Consider the following 24,548-nt stretch of genomic DNA (forward strand, 5'->3'; position numbering starts at 1 on the left):
TACGCCGCGTTCAGCAAGTGGGACATTTCATAATTTCCTAGTTCCGACTATAATATCAACGCGGCATCGGGCAACTTTCCAGAGCTCCGACTTTTCGACCTGAAGATCACTGGTGTCATGATTTGACCTCGTTTTGCCGATTTCCCAGTTGTCTTCAAAGCATCAATATTTAGACACAACTGGAGAGAGACGTTTTTTGCCAGTGAAATTGCCACTGCCAGTAAAGAGCGCCGACGTGCAAGCCAAAGGTATGTAAGCTAGTACACACCTCTGTTCCTATATTGTCAAAATGTTTCGGAAGGGAACGAACGTTACTAGCTTATGTTTTAAGTCTAAAATAAGCAAACTCAAGCAAGCATTAACTGCAAGTAATACATTGTGTAATGTATTGAAAATGGTTCGGCGCGCGCCACCGCCCTATTCCAAGAAGCTCTCGATTGGCGTTGGTGTCTATCGCGCCTGGATCATACTGTAGGTCCTTGGAACTAATTTTGTTGCTGACTTTCCTTTTTCGGGATCCAGTGAGCATTCCATGGCATGTTATTACTTGGAGAAGGAGTTTAAAACGAGTAGGTAAATATTTCATTTACTGTAGTTTTTACATGTGACTGTGACATTATGGTATAAAGACGGCTATATGTTAGAAATTTCAAGATGGTTTTCAAATGTGGTCATATTTCAAGTGTGTGTGTTAAGATTTTGAAGTGTGTAGATCTACGATTTATGACCTCGGTGCTTTCAAGACAACTGGGAACTCGGGGGAAAAAACGAGGTAAAATCATGATATCACTTATCTTCAGGTCAGAGCTCTAGAAAGATGCCTGTTTCCAACTGGGAATTCTAATTTGGATGACAGATTTTTCAGTCTGAGCTCGTTTTTGACCTAGTTCCCAGTTGTCTTGAACACAATGGGGCTACAGAGTGGCGCTGCGGTGTCACATGTTGACCACACTGTTGCAAAATAAATGTACACATGCATGTTATTCAATCATTGCACCCACACTGCTCGTGAGTGTCTGTGTGGCCAGGCGCTAAAATATAAATTGTTTTTTTAGGAGCATATACCCACCTGCCATCTCCTCATTGGGTTTTAGAACCATATGCCCACGTGGGTGATTGAAAGATGAATTTAGGTCCACACTCCGGTGGGTTGTAGTAATGCTGTAAAGTTGGTTGCCAACCGCCATATAATATTCTTCTTTGGACTTTAGTCCAAAGAAGAAAAAGAAGCCTGAAGGAAGGAGGAGAGATGCCGAGAAACATTCGGTTTATCGTTTTATCTGTGGATTAATTGTTGGAATAGAGGACCTTGTGCATTTCAGGTAAAATAACAACCCAATGTTTATATACCAGGACAAATTAGCTAGCAATAACAAGCTAGCTAGCTAAATTTCCATAAATGTTTAATACTTTTTGACCTGTCCCCAAATTAATATAATTGGTTCAGAGTTTGTTTTGATATTTCAACCTGCGTGTCCTGATCACTTCCGGTGTGGGTGAACAAAAACAACTTGCCGTGATGGCACTCGCAGACGTGCGGTTTGGTCAGCTTGTAAGGCACTACAGAGGCGCCACTACAGACCCTGGTTCGATTCCAGGCTGTATCACAACCGGCTGTGATTATGGTTTGGCCGGGGTAGGCTGTCATTGTAAATAAGAATTTGCTCTTAACTGACTTGCCTAGTTAAACAAAGGTTAAATAAAAAAAATTCAGTCAGAAGTCTGAGATTTAAAATCAGATCACATTTTAGTTATCACATGCTTCGTAAAGAACAGGTGTAGACTAACAGTGAAATGCTTACTTAGGGGCCCTTCCCAACAATGCAGACAAAGTAAATAGAGAAATAATAGAAAACTAAAAAGTTTAATACACAATGAGTAACGATAACTTGGCTATACACACGGAGTGCCAGTACGAGTCGATGTGCAGGGGTACGAGGTAATTGAGGTAGATATGTACATGTAACTAGGAATAAAGTGACAGATGATAAACAATACCAGCAGCGTATGCTATGAGTAAAATAAGTTTGTGCACAAAGCGTCAATGCAGATAGTCCGTGTAGCTATTTAACTATTTATCAGTCTTATTTCTAGGGTAGAAGCTGTTCAGGGTCCTGTTGGTTCCAGACTTGTTGCATCGGTACTGCTTGCTGTGCGGGAGCAGAGATAAATCTATGACTTGGGTGGCTGGAGTCTTTGACCATTTATAGGGCCTTCCTCTGACACCACCTTGTATAGAAATCCTGGATGTCAGGGATCGCGGCCCCAGTGATGTACTGGGCCATACGCACTACCCTCTGTAGCGTCTTGCTGTTGGATGCCAAGCAGTTGCCATACCAATTGGTGATGCAGCCAGTCAAGATGCTCTCAATGGTGCAGCTGTAGAACTTTCTTCACGACTTGGCGTGTGTGGACCATGGTAGATCCTTAGTGATGTAGACAATGAGGAACTTGGAGATCTCGACCCGCTCCACTACAGCCCTGTCAGTGTGAATTATTATACCTTTATTTCAACAAGGAACACAGACTGATATCAAGGTCTCTTTTACAGCTGGGCCCTGCGTATACATGTTTACACATACAGTTTAGATACAATGATTAAGAAACTACACAAGACAAACAAAACGATCACAGATAACACAAAAAATACAGCAGCAGATTGTTACATTTACACATTGAATGGGGGCGTGCACAGCCCTCTGTTTCCTGTAGTCTACGATCAGCTGCTTTGTTTTGCTGACAGTGAGGGAGATGTTGTCCTGGTCTCTGCCCTCCACCCTATAGGCTGTCTCATCGTCGTCAGTGATCAGGATTAATTGTTGGTGAGGGTAGGCAACAACACATCCACCACATTGACCCTCAACACAGGGGCCCCTCAGGGGTGTGTGCTTAGTCCCCTCCTGTACTCCCTGTTCACCCATGACTGAGTGATCGCGCACGACTCCAACACCATCGTTAAGTTTGTAGATGAGTACAGGAGGGGACCAAGCACACACCCCTGAGGGGCCCCTGTGTTGAGGGTCAATGTGGTGGATGTGTTGTTGCCTACCCTCACCACCTGGGGGCAGTCCATCAGGAAGTCCAGGATCCAGTTGCAGAGGGATGTGTTCAGTCCCAGGGTCCTTAGCCTAGTAATGAGCTTGGAGGACACAATGGTGTTGAACTCTGAGCTGTAGTCAATGAAAAACATTCTCACATAGGTGCTCCTCATGTCCAGGTGGGAAAGGGCAGTGTGAAGTGCATTGGAGATTGCGTCATCTGTGAATCTGTTGGAGCAGTATGCGAATTGGAGTGGGTCCAGGGTGTCTGGGATGATGGTGTTGATATGAGCTATGACCAGCCTTTCAAAGTATTTCATGGCTACATATGTGAGTGCTACGGGGTGATAGTCATTTAGACAGGTTACCTTGGCGTTCTTGGGCACAGGGACTATAGTGGTCTACTTGAAACATGTAGGTATTAGACTGGGTGAGGGAGAGGGTGAAATGTCAGTGAAGACACTTGCCAGCTGTTCAGCGCATGCCCTAAGTACGCGGCCTGATAATCCATCTGGCACTGCGGCTTTGTGAATATTACTTACTCACATCGGCTATGGAGAGCGTGATCGCACAGTCATCAGGAACAGCTGGTGCCGTCATGCATGGTTCAGTGTTGCTTGCCTTGAAGGCTAAGTATTGGCAATCGGCTTTGCTACTTTGATACAAATCGCTGAAGTCTTAGTTTTGTACAGTGCCCCTCGTCACCACAAATTACTTCAATGATGGCAGCCTCAGACTAAAGTATGTAGCGAACGACAGAGCAGTGGAAGAATTTAGTGAGAGTCGTTAGACTACTTGACAGACAGAATAGCAACACCAGTAGAGCTACACCACCCCTCATTCTGAAATGACACCTTTTCAGAAATGATATAGTCTAGTATGCTCAGTCCCCTTTATATTCACACAACCAATGACAGGTGCATGAGTATTTATTATGGTGTGTGTGATACCCAGGCCCTGTCCAGACACAACCTCTAGCCCCTACTCTCAGACACTTGTGGAGATCTGAGATGCATTGATAGGTGGTGATAGGTGGTGACATGGTGATAGCTCCACCCTCTAACAGACTTGGTATACTTTTTGCCATATTGCTTACACCTGTCCAATCCTCTCAGATCTCCACAAGTGCCGAGGATGTATGAGCTAGTGGTTGTTTCTGGACAGACCCCACAACCCTATGGGTTTGTGGTGGACGTTCAGCACGTCACTTGAGGCATTGGTTGGATGTTTCATTCCATTGCTGGACACACCCAATCAGGCCAATCACCCTAACCAGGCAGTTCTGGTTCTTCCTCAGAGTATGGTTGTGAAAAGTTGATCTGCTGTAAACAGTGAAAGGATATTTACATGTCTACTATTCACACACTTGCTTCGCTCCAGATAATTAGATGTGGAACCGTTGACTGACTATGGCTAGGGCCATATCTCTAGTCGAGCAATATATACAGTGAGGGAAAAAAGTATTTGATCCCCTGCTGATTTTCTATGTTTGCCCACTGACAAAGAAATGATCAGTCTATAATTTTAATGGTAGGTTTATTTGAACAGTGAGAGACAGAATAACAACAAAAAAATCCAGAAAAATACATGTAAAAAATGTTATAAATTGATTTGCATTTTAATGAGGGAAATAAGTATTTGACCCCTCTGCAAAACATGACTTAGTACTTGGTGGCAAAACCCTTGTTGGCTATCACAGAGGTCAGACGTTTCTTGTAGTTGGCCACCAGGTTTGCACACATCTCAGGAGGGATTTTGTCCCACTCCTCTTTGCAGATCTTCTCCAAGTCATTAAGGTTTCGAGGCTGACGTTTGGCAACTCGAACCTTCAGCTCCCTCCACAGATTTTCTATGGGATTAAGGTCTGGAGACTGGCTAGGCCACTCCAGGACCTTAATGTTCTTCTTCTTGAGCCACTTCTTTGTTGCCTTGGCCGTGTGTTTTAGGTCATTGTCATGCTGGAATACCCATTCACGACCCATTTTCAATGCCCTGGCTGAGGGAAGGAGGTTCTCACCCAAGATTTGAAGGTACATTGCCCGTCCATCGTCCCTTTGATGCGGTGAAGTTGTCCTGTCCCCTTAGCAGAAAAACACCCCCAAAGCATAATGTTTCCATCTCCATGTTTGACGGTGGGGATGGTGTTCTTGGGGTCATAGGCAGCATTCCTCCTCCTCCAAACACGGCGAGTTGAGTTGATGCCAAAGAGCTCCATTTTGGTCTCATCTGACCACAACACTTTCACCCAGTTGTCCTCTGAATCATTCAGATGTTCATTGGCAAACTTCAGACTGGCATGTATATGTGCTTTCTTTAGCAGGGGGACATTGCGGGCGCTGCAGGATTTCAGTCCTTCACGGCGTAGTGTGTTACCAATTGTTTTCTTGGTGACTGGTCCCAGCTGCCTTGAGATCATTGACAATATCCTCCCATGTAGTTCTGGGCTGATTCCTCACCGTTCTCATGATCATTGCAACTCCACGAGGTGAGATCTTGCATGGAGCCCCAGGCCGAGGGAGATTGACAGTTAATTTGTGTTTCTTCCATTTGAGAATAATCGCACCAACTGTTGTCAACTTCTCACCAAGCTGCTTGGCGATGGTCTTGTAGCCCATTCCAGCCTTGTGAAGGTCTACAATCTTGTCCCTGACATCCTTGGAGAGCTCTTTGGTCTTGGCCATGGTGGATAGTTTGGAATCTGATTGATTGATTGCTTCTGTGGACAGGTGTCTTTTATACAGGTAACAAACTGAGATTAGGAGCACTCCCTTTAAGAGTGTGCTCCTAATCTCAGCTCGTTACCTGTATAAAAGACACCTGGGATCCAGAAATCTTTCTGATTGAGATGGGGTCAAATACTTATTTCCCTCATTAAAATGCAAGTCATTTTATAACATTTTTGACATGTGTTTTTTTTGTTGTTATTCTGTCTCTCACTGTTCAAATAAACCTACCATTAAAATTATAGACTGATCCTTTCTTTGTCAGTGGGCAAACGTACAAAATCAGGGGATCAAATACTTTTTTCCCTCACTGTAAATTAGACAGTCACAGAGGATTTTCTTCTGAATAACTGATCAGGGCATTGCACATTCAGGCAACTTTGATGTAAGGCTTGATCACACCCGTAGTGACGACTTCTATCCGTCACACCCATTGTTGCTTATCCATTGTTCACTAGATATATCAATGTAGTTACAGAATGCTTCACACCACTAGATCACATAACTAGACGTGAGCTGGACGTGATCCCAACGCTGCCACCAATGTAGCAAAAGAAAGTGAAAGCTGCGACAGGGACTCTAACCAGGGCTGTGAGCTCTAACGGCTGTTGCCTTGAAAGTTGAGTAGGCCTCTGGGCAGAGGCAGTAGGCCTACAATGCTGGCATTTTCCTTGTTACAGTAGCCTAAGTATAAAACATGATTGACACGACTGTAATAATCATCATGAAATGGCCTTGGAAGTGCCATAAGTGTAAGCCAACATAATTCATTATTTTACATGAACCTGTTTAACTGCATTGGTATGGCTTAATTGATCATAGTCCGGACTCGTTATAGTTGCAAATACCATACAGTTGCACCAGGGGAATTTAAACATTTTTTTTTTGCAGGTCTTCTGTTTCCCAACATTAATTGATTAATTGATTTCCCATCATGAAAATGGATCCCCATCCCCAATAAAATACCTTTTTATCGATACCACAAAAATTAACAGACAAATCCAACTTTTTACACCATTGGCAACCCTCATAAAATCCGATATAGCACCAGTATGACCGTTATAAATAACGTTGTAAAGAGTTATACAAGGAAAAACATGGCAAAAAGATTAGAGACAAAGTGTAACACTTTTATAAGCCAGTCATATTAGATTACAAATGGAGATGAAAAATAAAATATTACACATTGAACAGATTTAGATGTGTTCATGCTGACCCCATTGTCAAACCCTCACTATAATGTCAAGTCTCCAAGTGGAGCAGAGTGACCTCTCCATTGTAGGCTACCAAGTCATTGTTTGCTTTGTTTTTTAGTTGAGCTTGTTTTCAACTCCCTCTTGGTCTCTCAGTGTGATGGAGGGAGAGGACCCAAAAGGAAATCCCAGCACTGCCTCGTCTCACTCACTTCCTCCCCAAGCAGAGGCGGTAAGCCCAGCGGATGAGGATGATTGTATCACAACACGGAGGAACTCTGAAGAGACCGCTACACACACAAACAGCATGGGCCAGCCGAGTCAGGACCACCAGAGTGAAGGGGTCCCAGCTAAGACTGCTGCCACAGACAACAACCAGAGTCAGTCTGCCACCACCATGGACAACCAAGCCCAGCAACAACCCACGGAAAGCCTGTCTAACACTAAACTATGTGGGTATCTCCTTAAACAAGGAGGTCCCCTGAAGTCGTGGAAGTGGCGCTGGTTCACGTACGAGGAGAAGAAGAGCCAGTTGTTTTACTACAGGACCGCGCAGGATGTGACCTCTTTGGGGAGGATTGAGCTGTGCAGCGCCACGTTCGGTTACCCCCTCCATGGAGAGCAGGGCACCTTTCACATCCAGACCCCCGAACGGACCTTCGTCCTCAAGGTAATGTTTATTTAATCTATACTATATCAGGGGTGGTCAAATCTGAATCTCGAGGTTGGCCGTTCTGCCTGTTTTCTTTTCTTCCTGGTAGTTAATTGATTATTAATGTCATTGGTTGGCCAAAGTTCCTGATTAGAGGGGATTCACTTCTGGGGCCTTCACAAGTTCAACTGGTATCCCCAGGGTTTTTCCAAAACGTAGGACTTTGCTCCGAATGTGTGTCATCGATGTTTCTGAAATGTCATTGGTTTTTGTGGCGGGATGGAGAAGACTGCTAAAAGGATAAATGAGGCAGTGAAACAGTGGTGCTCTTGTGTCTGAATAACGGTCACATGGTAACCCAGACATTTGGGACACACATCTATTCCTTTCAATAAGAAACCAACAGGTCATTTTTGTCAGAGATTAATCATGGAAGCTAAATGGGAATGATTAGTAATTACAAAATGAAGGCATCTCTCTTTCTGTTGTGTTGTTTTGTCCATGTTTGATATACAGGAAGATAAATACATATTCATACATTGCATTATAATACTTTATCTTGATCCACAATGGAACATTGTGATTTAAAAATAACTCAAACATTTTAGAAGTCATGCATTACAGATATTCTGACTCGGGCACACATGTACAGTAGGCTAACAATATATATTCTGTCTGTTTCAGGCAGATAACCAGGAAGCCATGATGTACTGGCTACAACAGCTGCAGCTGAAGAGATTGCAGCACCGAGAACAGCTGACAGGAGAATCCACACGTCACTGCACTGATCACCAGAGACCAGAGGGGCAGGGGGAACTACCCACCAGGCCAGGTACAGAAAGACGGGAGGTAGTGGAATGAAGTGGCCCCAGACACTGATCAAGATTATGTCTGGCATGACAATGATTGACAGAAGGTTGTTCATGTAGAAACAGGTCTGGCAACCAGACTAAGAATAACAGCTCAAAACCATCATATACCATGCCTGCTTAGTGAAGCGTTAAAAGATGTGAGAGAAATGTAATACTTCAAGTTAGTATGACAATGAAAGTAGAAGCCATCAGAAACAGTCAAGTTAACAGTGACTGGTATGTCAATGACCCAGGCTGTATCACATCCGGCCGTGATTAGGAGTCTCCTAGGGCGACACACAACTGGCCCAGCGTCGTACGGGTTTGGCCGGGGTAGGCCGTCATTGTAAAATAAGAATTTGTTCTTGACTGACTTGCCCAGTTAAATAAAGGTTAAAAAATAATAATAATTATGTAACCAGTGTGATCGTGTTATCTGAGGAAATGTTTTGTTTAAAGTTGATATCATACTAAATTGTACTATGAATACCTTTAGGAGATTGGTGTCATTCTATCAAAGGGGTTTGTCTCAAGTTATTCCGCTCCCAATTGACACATGCTAGTTTAGAGGTAATTTCTAATATGTACAAGATCCTACACACAGATACAGAACACCCTATGACACCGTTTGATTACAATTGGCAGACTAGAGGTGAAAAACAAAACTAGGTGTATTGAACACGATGGGAGACAGAGAGCTGGTTTCAAGAGCAGAGCGCAGCAGGTGTTTATTGGTAAAGGACCACAGGAGGAGGCAGGTAGCTGGGTCCAGGGGCAAGCAGAAGGTCTTACACAGGGGGTCCAAAAAGGCAACAGTACAGGCAGGGAGATCAGGCAATAGGTTGATAACAGGAAATCCGATAGGCTAAAGTACAGGCACGGAATAGGCGTCAGTTTTTGCCTGCCTTATTATCATACACGGGAGGATTAAATTACGGGATAAACAGAGCTCCAAATAGAAGTGTGTCACAAAACAAACAATATCTCACAATGATGGGGTGCAAGGAACTGAACTAAATAGTGTGTGCTAATGACATACAGGTGTGTGAACAGGTGATCAGAATTCAGCTTATTGGGATCTGGAGAGTGAGCTGCGTTCAGTGGATCTATGTGTTTGAGAGTGTGAGCTGGAAAGTGAGCTGCGTTCAGGGGATCTACGTGTTTGAGAGTGTGAGTTGGAAGCAGATGTTACATTAGGCAACAAATTAAGTTAGTTGAATTGAACGTTATCATTTTTAACTAACCATTAGTAATAACTCACAATGTCCAAACAACAAATGTATGTCAATGCACTGGAGTGTGATGTCAATATTTACCACGCTCGTCCCTTGGCTACATAGTCGCTTCATGAATCATCAGCAGTCGACTTTGTCAGCCTCTCCCTGGCTGGTAAGTGGCCTCACTAGGGATTTCTAAATTCTCCCACTGAGACCTAGCTTCCTGAAAACCTTTTACTCTGGCAGCACACCCACTTCCTTTCAGTGATTCAGCAAATCTAGTGTGGCCATCAAGTGTAGCCAGCCAATCAAAGACTTAAACAGAACTTTGGGTAAGTTATTCATCTTATACTCTCAAATAGGCTTTCATACAAACATTCTGTCAAAAAAACGAGTTTACATACAAAAATGTTAGTAACAACTGACGTCACTTTAATTTGACAGTATTCTTGTTAGAAAAGTGCGACAAGTATTGTAACTGATCATTTTTACACTCGAGGGTTACACTGAGGACGCTGTATTCAGGTAATTGAAACACTCTGAACTTTCCAGATAGAAATACTATGAGTAGCGCTGACTCTGCTGATATGATTCCCTATTCTACATGACAGACGGTCATAACTGTTCTAAACAATACATTTCTATAGGAACGTTCTATAATGTTGCAGCCTTCGGAACAGGCCCTAGTGTTGTTGAACAGAATGCATGATTGGAGCCATTCCAACGTTTTAAAATGCACGGAGGATTAACAGGCTTCTTCCATGTTCCTCCGGCAGGCCAGTCAGCTGATGTCTGGGGAAACAACTAGCCTATTTGGTCTCTAGTGTTTTAGAACGGAGACCTGTGTTTACAAATAATAAGGAAGCTGTCTTTGCTGCTCATTTCCATCATGTAAATTACAGTATTTCCATGAGTTAAATCAGGCATTTCTATATAAATATATATATTCAGTATGTGCACTACTTAGATATATTGGCAAATGACTGGCCCTGGCAGATAAAAGTTATCTGTTGCAATAGTTTGTTTGCAATAGCCCACTAGAATATTCATTCTTTGCCAACATTCATGTCTCTACCCTGTAAACCTGTATTGCTGTCTTAAATGTACAGTACCTGACTAACAGATGAAGGGTTGACTTCCCTTTTCCAGGTAGCCTAGCAGTTAAGAGCGTTGGGCCAGTGACCAAAAGGTCGCTGATTTGAATCCCTGAGCCGACTAGGTGAAAAATCTGTCTGTGCCCTCGAGCAAGGCAATTATTGCTCATGTACGTCGCTCTGGATAAGAGCGTCTGCTAAATAACGTAAAATGTAGATAGACTGGGGAGGGGAACGCAAGAACAATCAAAATCCCTCTGGTAGCTATTCATGGACTTTTAGGGTCATGGCATTTTCATGAAACAGATGAAAGGTTATTTTCACCTACACGGGCCTTTTATCATTGCAAATAAATAATTAATCTTTCCAGTGTTGAATGATATATTATTTTTATGCCCCATGGGGGGCCTGCCTGGCCAAGGTTGAGATTGGTAGGTGGGGTTCAGGACAGGAAACAACGTTAATCAGATGTGCTTAGATCTTTCTCTGCACCGTCTACAAATTGCAGACAAATGCTCGCTCTAGATGCGAGACTTGATACCAGTAAACCACTTATCTACTGTTAGTATTGTAACTGATCATTTTTACACTGTATTCGGGTAATTGAAATCAAATGTATTTATAAAGCCCTTCTTACATCAGCTGATGTCACAAAGTGCTGTACAGAAACCCAGCGTAAAACCCCAAACCGGGGGGGGGGGGGGGACCAGGCTGAGACAGGAGGGGTCAGGAGAGACTGGCCCCGTCCGACGGACAGGGCCAAACAGGCACGATATAACCCCACCCACTTTGCCAAAGCACAGGCCCCGCACCACTAGAGTGATATCTTCAACCACCAACTTACTATCCTGAGACAAGGCCGAGTATAGCCCACAAAGATCTCCGTCACGGCACAACCCAAGGGGGGGGGGGGCGCCAACCCGGACAGGAAGATCACGTCAGTGACTCAACCCACTCAAGTGACGCACCCCTCCTAGGGACGAGCTGAGAGACATGTTTGTTCTACGTAAAATATTTCTATCTTAGAGTTCCATAATGTTTGCCTACTGAATGTGTCCCAGGTGATTCCAGTGTGCCCTGTTCTTTGACCCCTGGGGAATCTGTGTAATGAATATTTAAGCAACAGCTCCACTGACAGCTGCAGGAGGTAATTCTGCATGGCCCAGACAGAGAGAGAGAGAGAGAGGGGAAGTGCCCGTCTGACACACTGCTGAACCAGGAGCCTTAGTTACAGCACCCCATGGCTACACTACACATACTACAGGCTATTCTGGTCCAATAAATCAACACAAATCCATATGTTATTTTGAAGCTTAAACGGCTTGTATAAGTGAGAAATTCAACTGTTCAAGTCGTAGCTGTCTTGAATATGCATCAATGAACAATGTAAAAGGGATGTTATTGCTAGTTCCCTGTTTTGACTTTGCCCAACGCAATTGAGTTTGCTCCTGTTGTAGACACAACCTTTCCTACCATTTGGTTTGTGAACTGTGAGGTATTTCATGCTTGTCCTGACATGCCCAGAATGTTTCACGAAGGAACAGAACAGTATGCTTTGACCGTAGTACTCCCTTGAATATTCCCACGGTCGCCATTGTAGTTGTATCTAGCGTGCACAACTTGATTGCCCAAAAGATATCAGGACTTTGGTCAGTTAATAAAAATATATGAATCTTTTTGACTTTTCAATGGGTCTCACCCCATGGTGTCATAACTTTCTGTTCATAGCAGTACAGTAAGAGCAAACAACTTCATCTCAAGACCAAGTGGCCAGATAGTCATGATCTTTATTCTCTGTATTACAACCCATAATATCACTCATTGTCTTTAGCCAGAAGGTTTCTGCTTGTTACATGAGTAGCTGTGTCCTTTGTGTGCCCTGGCTCCAGAAGGCGTGATCCACTGACATTGTTCTTTCCTGTTACTTCCTGTAACGTAGATGACTTCCTGCCCACCGTGAAGACCCCGCCAGGCCTCTTGGGCGAGGAGGCTGCCAATCTGCCCGCGCCGCAACAACGGGCCCCCCTAAGCAACTTCTCTCTTAAACATCCTCTGATAGAGATTCAGTAGGTGAATTTATTTATTTATTATTTTTTTCCACCCATCTTTACAATTCATTTGGCATTGAGGCATATGGCTGGACCTGTACAACAGATGGTATGGGATACTAGGGCTGGGAATTGCCAGGTACCTTCACGATACAATATTATCATGATACTTAGGCGCTGATACGATATGTATTGCGATACTCAAGATTCTATCTGTATTGCGATTCGATACTGTGATTTTATTACGATTCAATGTTCCAAGCATATTGCTCACGATATGTCTGCTGCAGAGGGACGAGAGAGAGCCATGAGAAAACAATCAGTCATGCAAATAAAAGTGCTGAAAACAAAAAGAAGATGGAGAACAACCTATGAAGGGAAAAATACTGGGGTTTTGGTGCAGGTACAGCCAACTAGCGCAAAAGTAACATTGTGATATGGTCAAAACGATATGATGTCGTATCTTCAAAAATAATATCCCGATATGTAACCGTTTAGATTTTTTTCTCCATCACTTTGGGATACGTTGTAGTAGCTGACGATGGACTTGATATTCATTGAAGTTATTGATCGTAGACATTAGAACTGTTTGTGGCTATGTGACTACAGGTGCTTGTCCTCTGCCAATCTAACATGTCAAGATTGACTTCATAGTGAAAGTGACTTTGAGATTAATGTTTTTTGGGGGGACTTGTACCTTAATCGCTTCATAATAAAGGGATTGTTCTAGTAGTAGGTTTACACTAAGGCTGGCACTTGGGGGTGGAGGTGTTGGCGTGCATGCTTACGTTTGTGTGTGTTCTCACACGTGCGTGCTGCTCCTACAGGAACTCGGTGCACAGTCTTTTTTACAAGCGGTCCTCCCAGGAACTGAGTCGGAGTGTGTTCCATTTGGAGGCGCCTCCTCCCTGGACCCCACTGAACCCTTCAACGACCCCTTCAACGACCCCCTACCAGACAGCCCAGGACAGGCTTGGTATGTCCCACACACACCCTAGCCTCTGGAGATGTTCTCTAATATACTGGCATCCTTCTGCCCTCTGTTGGCAGCTGATTGAAATCATACAGAAGTATCAGGTTTTCTCATTGTCTGATAGCATAATGTCATCATTGCTCTAGTAACATTTGTCATTTTTTTCTTGTCTAAACAAAGAAACATTTTATTTCACAAGTAGGTGATCTCACAGTCCATAATAACCACAGAGCCATAGCTAACCTCCATGCCTTCCTACAGACCCTAGGACTCCCGTTGACCCCCCGACTCCTACCGCCCCGCTGCTGTTGGCGGACCCTGCGGGTGAGCGCTCCCCTGGGAAGGGCAGGTCGTTCCCATGCCCGTCCCCGAGGATCAGGAGGAAGACGAGGGGCAGCTCTTCCACCATGCCCGCTGCACTACGGGAAGCTGCTTCAGACAAGACGACCCGCCTTCAGCAGGAGAAACACATGCTGGCTGAGGAGGTCAAGGCCCAGAAGGTTAGAGCTAAGACCAAAGCTGTGCCAGATCTAATAAACCTCCAATATCTTACAAAGCAATGCTTGATTTCCACCCTGCCCTTATCCACTTATCCTCTGACGTCTAGAATATGGTGTATGATTGGTTTGATAGGCCAACAAGTATCTTGAAATTCAATGTATTCCTTCTCATTTCAATCTGTGCCAGACTAGATGGACTAAACTCACTATTCACCTCCCACCCTGCCCCTGGCTCTACCCTATCCTCTTCCTCCTCCCCTTCCCCCATCCAGGAGCTGGTGTGGCTTCTCCACAAGGCCCTGGAGGCGGCTCAGCTGGAGAAGCGGACCTGCACCGAGTTCCTGGCAGCCGAGTGTGAGCAGGAGCGTCTGGAGCTGTTGAGGCACCGCGAGCGCCAAGCCGCTGACCTGCAGGGTCGTCTGGAGGAGCTGAAGGCCGAGGCGGAGGGTCTGAGGGCGAGTTTGGCCCAAAGGGACGCCCACGTGGCCGAGCTGCAGGAAAACATCACCCTGATGATGGCGAAGAACCACTCCAAACAGGAGGTGAAACCCATTTTTGGGGTCTGGTCCCGTATTCACAAAGAGTCTCATAGAAGGAGTGCTGATACAGGATCAGTTTAGCCTTATCGAGCACAATGATTATGTGGACAGTGGGGACCTGGTCCTGGATCAGCACTCCTACTCCGAGATGCCTTTTGAATATGGGCCCGAGTACTATTTGGCTCCAAGTGTATACACTTCATGATATGATAATGTATGGCATCACTGCCTAATAATATCATATTTTCTGACGTTATCCCAGGTGATCCTGAAGCTGTCAGAGCAGGTGGCAGCCTGCATGGCCGACCCTAGACGCACCATGTCCACCACTAATGGCCTGGAGGCCCTGACCTTCCACCAGCTGCAGGAGGACACTGAGAACCTCAAGGTTGGTTTGTAGTTGGTAGGTAGTAGGTCAGTCCAACACCAGAGATGGAATCAAGACTGTAGCCCAGCCTCGACACCAAGACCAGGAGCCTAATTTATAAACGTTGCATACTCACAAAATATGCCCCAAAACATGTGCGTGCGAGTTTTTACGTAAAAGTTGGCATTTATAAAAACTGAACTTGATGTGAGAATGTACTTATCCTCCCACAAACTTTAGACCATGTATACGCACAGTTTCCAGTGGTTGAAGTATTGCATTGCAAGTAGGCAAAGTAGCCTATTAGCCTAGTGCAAATGGGGAATATATACTGAATGTACGAAACATGTCTTTCCATGACATAGCTTTCACCTGGATTCACCTGGTCAGTCTATGACCCCTTATTGATGTCACTTGTTGAATCTACTTCAGTGGAGGAGACAGGTTAAAGAAGGATTTTTAAGCCTTGAGACAATTGAGGCCACATGGATTGTGTATATGTGCCAATCCGAGGGTGAATGGGCAAGACAAAATATTTAAGTGCCTAACAGGGTATGGTAGTAGGTGTTTGGCCCACCAGTTTGTGTTAAGAACTGCAACGCTTCTGGGTTTTTCATGCTCAACAGTTTCCCGTGTGTATCAAGAATGGCCCACCACCCAAAGGACATCCAGCCAACTTGACACAACTGTGGGAAGCATTGGAGTCAACATGGTGACTTATTTATAACAACAACAAAAAACAGGTAGCTAAATATAATAACTAGATGCTATCATTATCTTTGCATTCTAAAATAATTAGAAAGCTATTTCTATGCATAATACATTCCTCATCTTTTGTGACTGATGGTTTCATACTCACGAAATAGCCTATAGGCCTACAATAAGTTAGGATAGGCTACTGTTCGTTCCGTCTCTCATTATTGGGACCCACTTCACAGTAGTAAATTGATTGGCTACTGGTATTTAAAGTATTTTGCTCTATGCGATCCGATCGAAGCGTCACGGTAGAACAGTACGGTTCACCTTTTCCATTGACGTTTGTGGGCTACGTCTGACTATTCTCGATTAGCCTGGACAATATTTAATTTCTAAACATAATACATATATCATAACCATTGTACCTTTTCTGGCCATGATGAGTTCATATTCCCAAAGTAGCCATACAACAAATTACCATGCGCATCTCTCATTTAATTTGGCCTATTAGATAGGCTATTATAATTTCAAGTTTTTGCTCTATGCATCCAAAAGGGAGCGCGGTTAATAACATACAGGTGAACAGACAGTGTATATTTTGCATTGAAGTGTATCGGCTACCACTGGTACAGCCTACTGTGGTTTAGATTTTTTTCAGAATGGACAATGTTTCCGAATTTTTGCACATTTAGGTTCAGGACAAAGTAAATGCAAAACACTATTGAATTCAAACGATATGTTTATAGGTCCACAACAATTTGCAATTGTTTTTGTGTTTCAGAAACGGTCAAATGCCAAAGAAAACAACATTCTGCCAACACCTCCAAAGATATTTGAAGTTCGCTATTGATATTTCCTTTAGATATACCGTGTTGGCCTAATTCCAATACTTCCAAAGTATACAGCAAATAAGGGTGTTATTGTCACTATAAAAGGTGAATGACGGGCGCTATTCAAGTGGCGTTATGATGCTCGTTCATGTGCGAACAGGTTTCCGACAGATCTGATTTATAACCAGAAACATGCGTATGCCGCGCGCCACGTTTATAAATCTACATTTTTGTGCTTGGCAGTCTTTTCCAAAAAAATCACACGCACTTATTTAGTGTCAAATTTACGCAACGGTTATAAATGAGGCGCCAGAACATTTGAGTCTTTGGAATAGATTTTAGATATCTATTCACTGGTCCAAAAAAAGTAGTTGTAGTACAAATATAAATCATATTTCTTTGCTACTTTAAATGGCCTTCACCCTGCCCTTCCTCTCACTATTAATAATTCTCACACAGGATGACATTGAGGCCTACAAGATCCAGAACAAGTTCCTGAACTCTGAGATCTACCAGCTGACCAAGCTATGGCGCAACAGTTCAGAGCAGGAGAAAAGCCTTATGGTAAAGGTGGGTCTGCCTAGTGACTATGGATGCTATTCAGTGCCAAATACATCTGCTTGTGCTGTCGAGGTTGAAGTGGGTTGTGGTTAAGTGAAACACTGAAGGCCACTACAGTTGATTGAATTGGGACCTCAGTCTCGGTCTTAGGGAGTGCTTATTTTGTGTTGCAGTGTGCCTACCTGGAGGCCCGTAACTGTCAGATAGAGAGTCGTTACCTGGGTGTACTGAGGAAGCTGCAGGAGAGCAATGCACTAGAACCGGGCCAGCGGGAGGCTGTGAGGAACCTCATAGAAGACGCACTGAAAGGAGACCTGAACGACGTCCTCGAACTCAACCCTGTCAGGTAACGGGCCCTGGCTCAATACTCTTAACTGGCATCCTTTCCTTGTCTTTTTGTCTCGCCTCTGCTTTACAACACTGATAAATGACAGGACCAACTTCTTTTATTTATTTGTATTCTTTATTCATACAGACGTTCCTTTTAAGATGGACAACAGTCTCTTAAGGGGCCACCTTGTTATAAGAACACATTAAATCACCAATGCAGTCCCACAATGAACAAATGAGATGATTATCAATAGTCAATGAAGGCTTAAATTATCTAAAAACAGTGAATGAACACTGATCTCCATTCCTCAGGGAGCACGATGAGTACGGCTTCAAGATCATCCCGGACTACGAGGTGGAGGACATGAAGCTGCTGGCCAAGATCCAGGCCCTGGAGATCCGCTCCCACAACCTGCTGAGGCAGGAGGCCGGGGTCAGACCCCTGTTGGACCGCTGGGCTCAGTACATGGGCGGCCGCCCGGCCGACGACCTCTGCCCCTCCCCGGAGCTCAAATTCCTGCTGCGGTGTGGCGTGCCACGGGAGTACCGCCCACGGGTGTGGCGATGGGTGGTGAGGGCCCGCACACGCTCGCTGAGGGAGCGCCACCCGGATCGCTATGAGCAGGTGGGTGCTAGTGGATCAGGCTCGTTCACTTCCTTACAATGCATCTCTCAATTTCAGAATCTTTCTCCATCTGTCCATCAGTCTTTCCATTCATCTACATGAAATCCATCCATTACTGTTTCAGCTGTGCCAGAAGAGCCTTACGTCACCCCACCAAGCCTCCAGACAGATCCAGTTGGACCTGCACCGCACGCTCACCACCAATCAGCGCTTTTCCTCGCCCTCCAGCCCCACTCTGCAGCAGCTCCAACGAATTCTGCTAGCTTTCTCCTGGCAAAACCCCACCATCGGCTACTGCCAGGGCCTCAACAGGTACTTAAGACTCCCTATATCAGTCAGCAGTGTGCTCAATAAATATTACATCTAGAGAAATACTGCCACCTAATGTACAAAGCTGTAAACTGATATAAAGTGCGGACTCCAAAACAATATCAAATCAAATGTTATTTGTCACATGCGCCGAATACAACAGGTGTAAACCTTACAGTGAAATGCTTACTTACAAGCCCTTAACCAACAATGCTTTAAGAAGTTAAGAAAAAAGTGTTAAGTAAAAATATAAAATAAAAGTAACAAATAATTAAACAGCAGCAGTAAAATAACAGTAGTGAGGCTATATACAGGGGATATCGGTTAGTCAAGGTAATTGAGGTAATATGTACATGTAGGTCGAGTTAAAGTGACTATGCGTACATAATAAACGGAGAATAGTAGCAGCGTAAAGGGGGGGGGGTGCAAACAGTCTGGGTAGCCCTTTAATTAGCTGTTCGGGAGTCTTATGGCTTGGGGGTAGAAGCTGCTAAGAAGCCTTTTGGACCTAGACTTGGCGCTCCGGGACCGCTTGCCGTGCGGTAGCAGAGAGAAAAGTCTATGACTAGGTTGGCTGGAGTCTTTGACAATTTTTAGGGCCTTCCTCTGACACTGCCTGGTATAGAGGTCCTGGATGACAGGAAGCTTGGCTCCAGTGATGTAGTGCCTTGCAGTCGGAGGCCGAGCAGTTGCCATACCAGGCAGTGATGCAACCAGTCAGGATGCTACCAACTCAATCAACACAATCTTCTCAATTTAGGGAAGCCTGATTATAACAATTTAGATTTTTTTTGTGAAAATCTATGATTAGTCTAAAAACATGCATTTTCCTGGATCTGGCTACTCAGACTAGCGGTCGACCGATTATGATTTTTCAACGCCGATACCGATTATTGGAGGACCCCCCCCCCCCAAAAAGATACCGATTTAATCGCCCGATTTTGTTTTTCTTTCTTTCTTTACTGTAATAATGACAATTACAACAATACTGAATGAACACTTATTTTAACTTAATATAATACATCAATAAAATCAATTTAGCCTCAAATAAATAATGAAACATGTTCAATTTGATTTAAATAATGCAAAAACTAAGTGTTGGAGAAGAAAGTAAAAGTACAATGTGTGCCATGTAAAAAAGCTAACGTTTAAGTTCCTTGCTCAGAACATGAGAACATATGAAAGCTGGTGGTTCCTTTTAACATGAGTCTTCAATATTCCCAGGTAAGATGTTTTAGGTTGTAGTTATTATAGGACTATTTCTCTCTATACGATTTGTATTTCATATACCTTTGACTATTGGATGTTCTTATAGGCACTTTAGTATTGCCAGTGTAACAGTATAGCTTCCGTCCTTCTCCTCGCTCCTACCTGGGCTCAAACCAGGAACACATCGACAACAGCCACCCTCGAAGCAGCGTTGCCCATGTAGAGCAAGGGGAACAACTACTCCAAGTCTCAGAGCGAGTGACGTTTGAAACACTATTAGCGCGCACCTGCTAACTAGCTAGCCATTTCACATCGGTTACACCAGCCTAATCTTGGGAGCTGATAGGCTTGAAGTCATAAACAGCACAATGCATTGCGAAGGGCTGCTGGCAAAACACACGAAAGTGCTATTTTGAATGAATGCTTACGAGCGTGCTGCTGCCTACCATCGCTCAGACTGCTCTATCAAATCATAGACTTAATTATAACATAATAACACACAGAAACACGAGCCTTAGGTCATTAATATGGTCGAATCCGGAAACTATCATCTCGAAAACAAAACGTTATTCCTGTTACATTGCACAACCTTCAGTGTTATGTCATAATTACGTAAAATTCTGACAAATTACCCAAAGTGTTGCATATACCCTGACTGCGTACAATGAACGCAAAATGACACATTTTCACCTGGTTAATATTGCCTGCTAACCTGGATTTCATTTAGCTAAATATGCAGGTTTAGAAATATATACTTCTGTGTATTGATTTTAAGAAAGGCATTGATGTTTATGGTTAGGTACAGTCGTGCAACGATTGTGCTTTTTTCGCAAATGCGCTTTTGTTAAATCATCCCCATTTGGCGAAGTCGGCTGTCTTTGTTAGGAAGAAATAATCTTCACAGTTCGCAACCAGCCAGGTGGCCCAAACTGCTGCATATACCCTGACTCTGTTTGCAAGAGAAGTGACACATTTTCCCTAGTTAAAAGAAATTCATGTTAGCAGGCAATATTAACTAAATATGCAGGTTTAAAAATATATACTTGTGTATTGATTTTAAGAAAGGCATTGATGTTTATGGTTGGAGCAACGTGTACCTAAGCGATTCTATGCAACGCAGGACAGGCTAGATAAACTAGTAATATCATCAACCATGTGTAGTTAACTAGTGATTATGATTGATTGATTGTTTTTTATAAGATAAGTTTAATGCTAGCTAGCAACTTACCTTGGCTTCTTACTGCATTCGCGTAACCTCGTGGAGTGCAATGTAAAGCAGGTGGTTAGAGCGTTGGACTAGTTAACCGTAAGGTCGCAAGATTGAATCCCTGAGCTGACAAGGTAAAAATCTGTCGTTCTGCCCCTGAACAAGGCAGTTAACCCACCGTTCCTAGGCCGTCATTGAAAATAAGAATATGTTCTTAACTGACTTGCCTAGTTAAATAAAGGTCAACATTTTTTTTAAATCGGTCAAATCGGCGTTCAAAAATACCGATTTCCGATTGTTATGAAAACTTTAAATCGGACCTAATTAATCGGCCATTCCGATTAATCTGTCGACCTCTAACTCAGACTAGGCTTTAGATATACCGTACAAGCTTTGACTTCAAAACAATCTTGACAGGATATCCCAGGGCAACTATGATATTGGCCTGTCCCTCCCCTTTCAGGTTGGCAGCCATAGTTCTCCTGGTGCTGGAGAGTGAGGAGGATGCCTTCTGGTGTCTAGTAGCTGTGGTGGAGACCATCATGCCTCAGGACTACTACACCAAAACACTCATAGCCTCGCAGGTAATGATCTGGCTCGAAGGAGCAAAATATGTGATTTGAAACAACTGGATAGATATGTAAAATAATTGTATCTACAGTTCTCTGTAATAAAAATCTAATCCATTTTAGTTCTGCATCTGTTCCAAAACATGGACCTGAAACTTTTAAATTGCGCATATGTTTCATGAACAACGTAATGAATTCAACGACATTGCTCATATCATGCCAATATCTGTTGTCATCTGCTGATGTGACTCAATGTGACATGGCGTATGGGTGGATGTTGCAGGTGGACCAGCGTGTGCTGAAGGACTTCATGGCGGAGAAAATGCCCCGACTGACAGCCCACTTTGAGGAGCATAGTGTGGACGTGTCCCTCATCACCTTCAGCTGGTTCCTGGTGGTGTTCGTTGAGAGCCTGCCCAGCGACATCCTCCTGCGGGTGTGGGACGCCTTCCTCTACGAGGGCACCAAGGTACCACGCTTAAGAGAGACTAGCGCCTGGGCCGAAAGAAAAACAGAAACTCCTAGCTCATGGGTATTCAAATGTGGGTCCTGTCTGCAGTATGACTGGTTGTTAACTGATTGACAAAATGTTATTGATTGTCCAGAGTCTACGCACCTGGTGTTAGATTTTTGTTGTTGTTGCGGCAGTTCTAATGTAAACGTACATGCATGGTTTTGATCCAGGTGATATTTCGGTATGCCCTGGCTCTGTTCAAGTACAAAGAGGAGGACATCTTGAACATCCATGACAACGTGGAGATCTACCAATACCTGCGCTTCTTCACCAAGACCATCTCTGACGGCAGGTGAGAGATCATTTAAAGGTCATCTAAGTTCAAACTATGGAGGCTGTGTTCTTAAAAAAATGACACTATATTAATGTGTTTCTCTAGTGGGATAAGAACCACTATAGTAGAGGTCTTAAATTCCTGGGGGGCTGGTGTGCATGTTTTTGTTACAGCCCAGTACTTGCACACCTGATTCACCCCTAAGTGGTTTGTGAATGATTCCACTAAATCACATTTAGCTTGTCCTTTTGTAACCGGTTCAATTGTTGTATTATCTATATGGTTTGTGCTTTTTTCCCTGTACCTACTGAGCCCATTCTTTATCTGCTGCTCTGTTTAGTCGGAGTGTTGCTGGCAGAGCAGACGGAATAGCTATTTGCTGTAGGCTGAGACAGATGCTCTCACCATATATAAGTCCGATATCTCTGTTGTCGCTGCTATGGGCTCAACACATGGGAGAAAACGAGGCTATACAGCCAGAGGAGTGCATTGAGGGCAGCATTCACAGCAGTCTCATATCTCCAAACAAAGAGCAGATACGATTCTCTGTCCAATGCATGCAAGTAAAATGTGTGAGAGGGCTAAGTCTGGTGTTAGGGCCATACAGCTTATGTAGTATTTTGTGACTATGCTGCTTAGAGTTCAATTGTTTTTTTTTTGTATAGAAATAAGCAGGCTGAGTAATATTGGGCTTGTGTCTGTCTCCTGCCTCACTTTACTCTGTTCCCTCCAACAGGAAACTGACCAACATAGCCTTCAGCGACATGAACCCGTTCCCCATGAAGCTGTTGAAGAACCGGCGTGCGCTGCATCTGGAGCGCCTGCAGGGGGAGCTCAGAGAGCTGGAGGCCCAGCAGAGGGAGTTTGTCACAGAGAGCGCAGAGCGTAAGGACAAGGACCTGGACACTATACTAGTCAGCGAGGACGATGAGGACCTGTAGAGACTCTGGACAGAGGGATGGATCCTGTGGAACTAATGGTTTGGAGTTCTAGACTATACAGCCATCTGATTAAGAATGGCCCTGCTGGTACAGATGACCCACCTAAAGCTCTGGTCCAAGATCTGTTTTACTGTATGTTAGTTTATTTGTAAATTAGTACCAGGGTTATGGTCAAGAACACTACCTGACCAACCTCATTCTCTCTAGATCGTCTAATATAATATAGCGTACATGCACTGCCATAGGAATTAATGCAAAATACACAATGTACACATTTGCGCACTTAATTTAACTACAGTATGTATTTCAACGATCATATGTCATGTAGATTCTTATTTGACATGTTTCACTCACTTGCCAAAATGCGCACTCCAGATTTTAGGTTGCAGCATATTTTGTCCAAATGCAGGATACTTGTGTGTTACTGTTTTGCATTTAGTTTCCTTTCATTTGTCTATCATAACGATGCGAACTTTATGTATAATGTACAACTACGACAGCCAATGACAAGTTTACTTTTTCCAATTTATTACCTTGAAAAAAAGAACGAATATACATAAGAAATAATAAATATAAAAATCAAACAAAACATTGCCCAATGTTAAACCTTACTGCAGACATTTCTAAAAGCTAGTGTTACACCAGACAGTTACACTGATGTGTTGCCTATCCAGAACAGTATCTCCCATTCCTGTGTGACAATAGACGCGCAGTTTGTTTCCAAGAGCGAAGAGGTCGACCAACATCTCGAAAAACAGTGGCTTTGTTGCTGAGTAAAGCTATTGTTCTATCAGTTAAGTCACGTGGAGCTAATGCCGTAATATTCACACCCTACAAAGATGGCTCGCCCTGAGGAGCGAGGGGGGAAAAAAACCCGGACGGAAAACATGCAAGTCGTCTGGTCCATCGTTTTGAGTATAGGTACTGGCTTTTACAATTCTGGCTCTTGCTTCTAAGTAGTACAGCATTCTGTCCGCGCTAATAGAAGCTGACAAATCAGGTCTTGCGTCTCAGCTATTCGCAGAGCAGTTTGCTTTACTGTTGTGTAAAGAAACCAGAACACCGTCTCTGTGTGGTTCAGGGTCTGATTTTTCCCGCTGTGTGCATCAACTGGTAACGTTAGAGTTCGGCAAACAGAACACTGTGGGTTATGACTGGTTGTGTTCAATGTACAAATCAGACAAGGCTAAGAGAAACAGTCCCTCAGTCATAGTCTTGATCTTTTATGATGGACACATACCCATGAATGACATGTCGTTTAGTTATCAGTAGTCTGTCCTGTGCCTTA

The 24,548-nt window shown here is 43.7% G+C and overlaps 1 protein-coding gene across 7 annotated transcripts; it reads left to right on the top strand.

Annotated features, from left to right (window-relative positions):
• The first annotated feature begins 28 nt into the window (after positions 1–28).
• On the top strand, positions 29–23,849 carry tbc1d2 (TBC1 domain family, member 2). Of its 7 annotated transcripts, XM_029728365.1 has the most exons (17): positions 29–248; positions 523–573; positions 7,111–7,624; positions 8,291–8,438; positions 12,708–12,834; positions 13,644–13,792; positions 14,051–14,289; positions 14,562–14,831; positions 15,091–15,216; positions 17,181–17,291; positions 17,456–17,628; positions 17,925–18,237; positions 18,362–18,549; positions 21,426–21,546; positions 21,815–22,000; positions 22,216–22,337; positions 23,056–23,849. In XM_029728365.1, exons 2-17 carry the CDS (start codon positions 533–535, stop codon positions 23,258–23,260), a joined length of 3,033 nt encoding a protein of 1,010 aa, XP_029584225.1. In that variant the 5' UTR covers positions 29–248; positions 523–532; the 3' UTR covers positions 23,261–23,849. The 7 variants fall into 7 exon arrangements, with proteins under 7 accessions (XP_029584225.1, XP_029584215.1, XP_029584255.1 ...); XM_029728355.1 differs by having other exon boundaries at positions 29–573; XM_029728395.1 differs by having other exon boundaries at positions 30–569; positions 7,182–7,624.
• The last annotated feature ends 699 nt before the right edge of the window (positions 23,850–24,548 follow it).

Source organism: Salmo trutta, chromosome 3, assembly GCF_901001165.1.
Source record: "Salmo trutta chromosome 3, fSalTru1.1, whole genome shotgun sequence".
NCBI lineage: Eukaryota > Metazoa > Chordata > Actinopteri > Salmoniformes > Salmonidae > Salmo > Salmo trutta.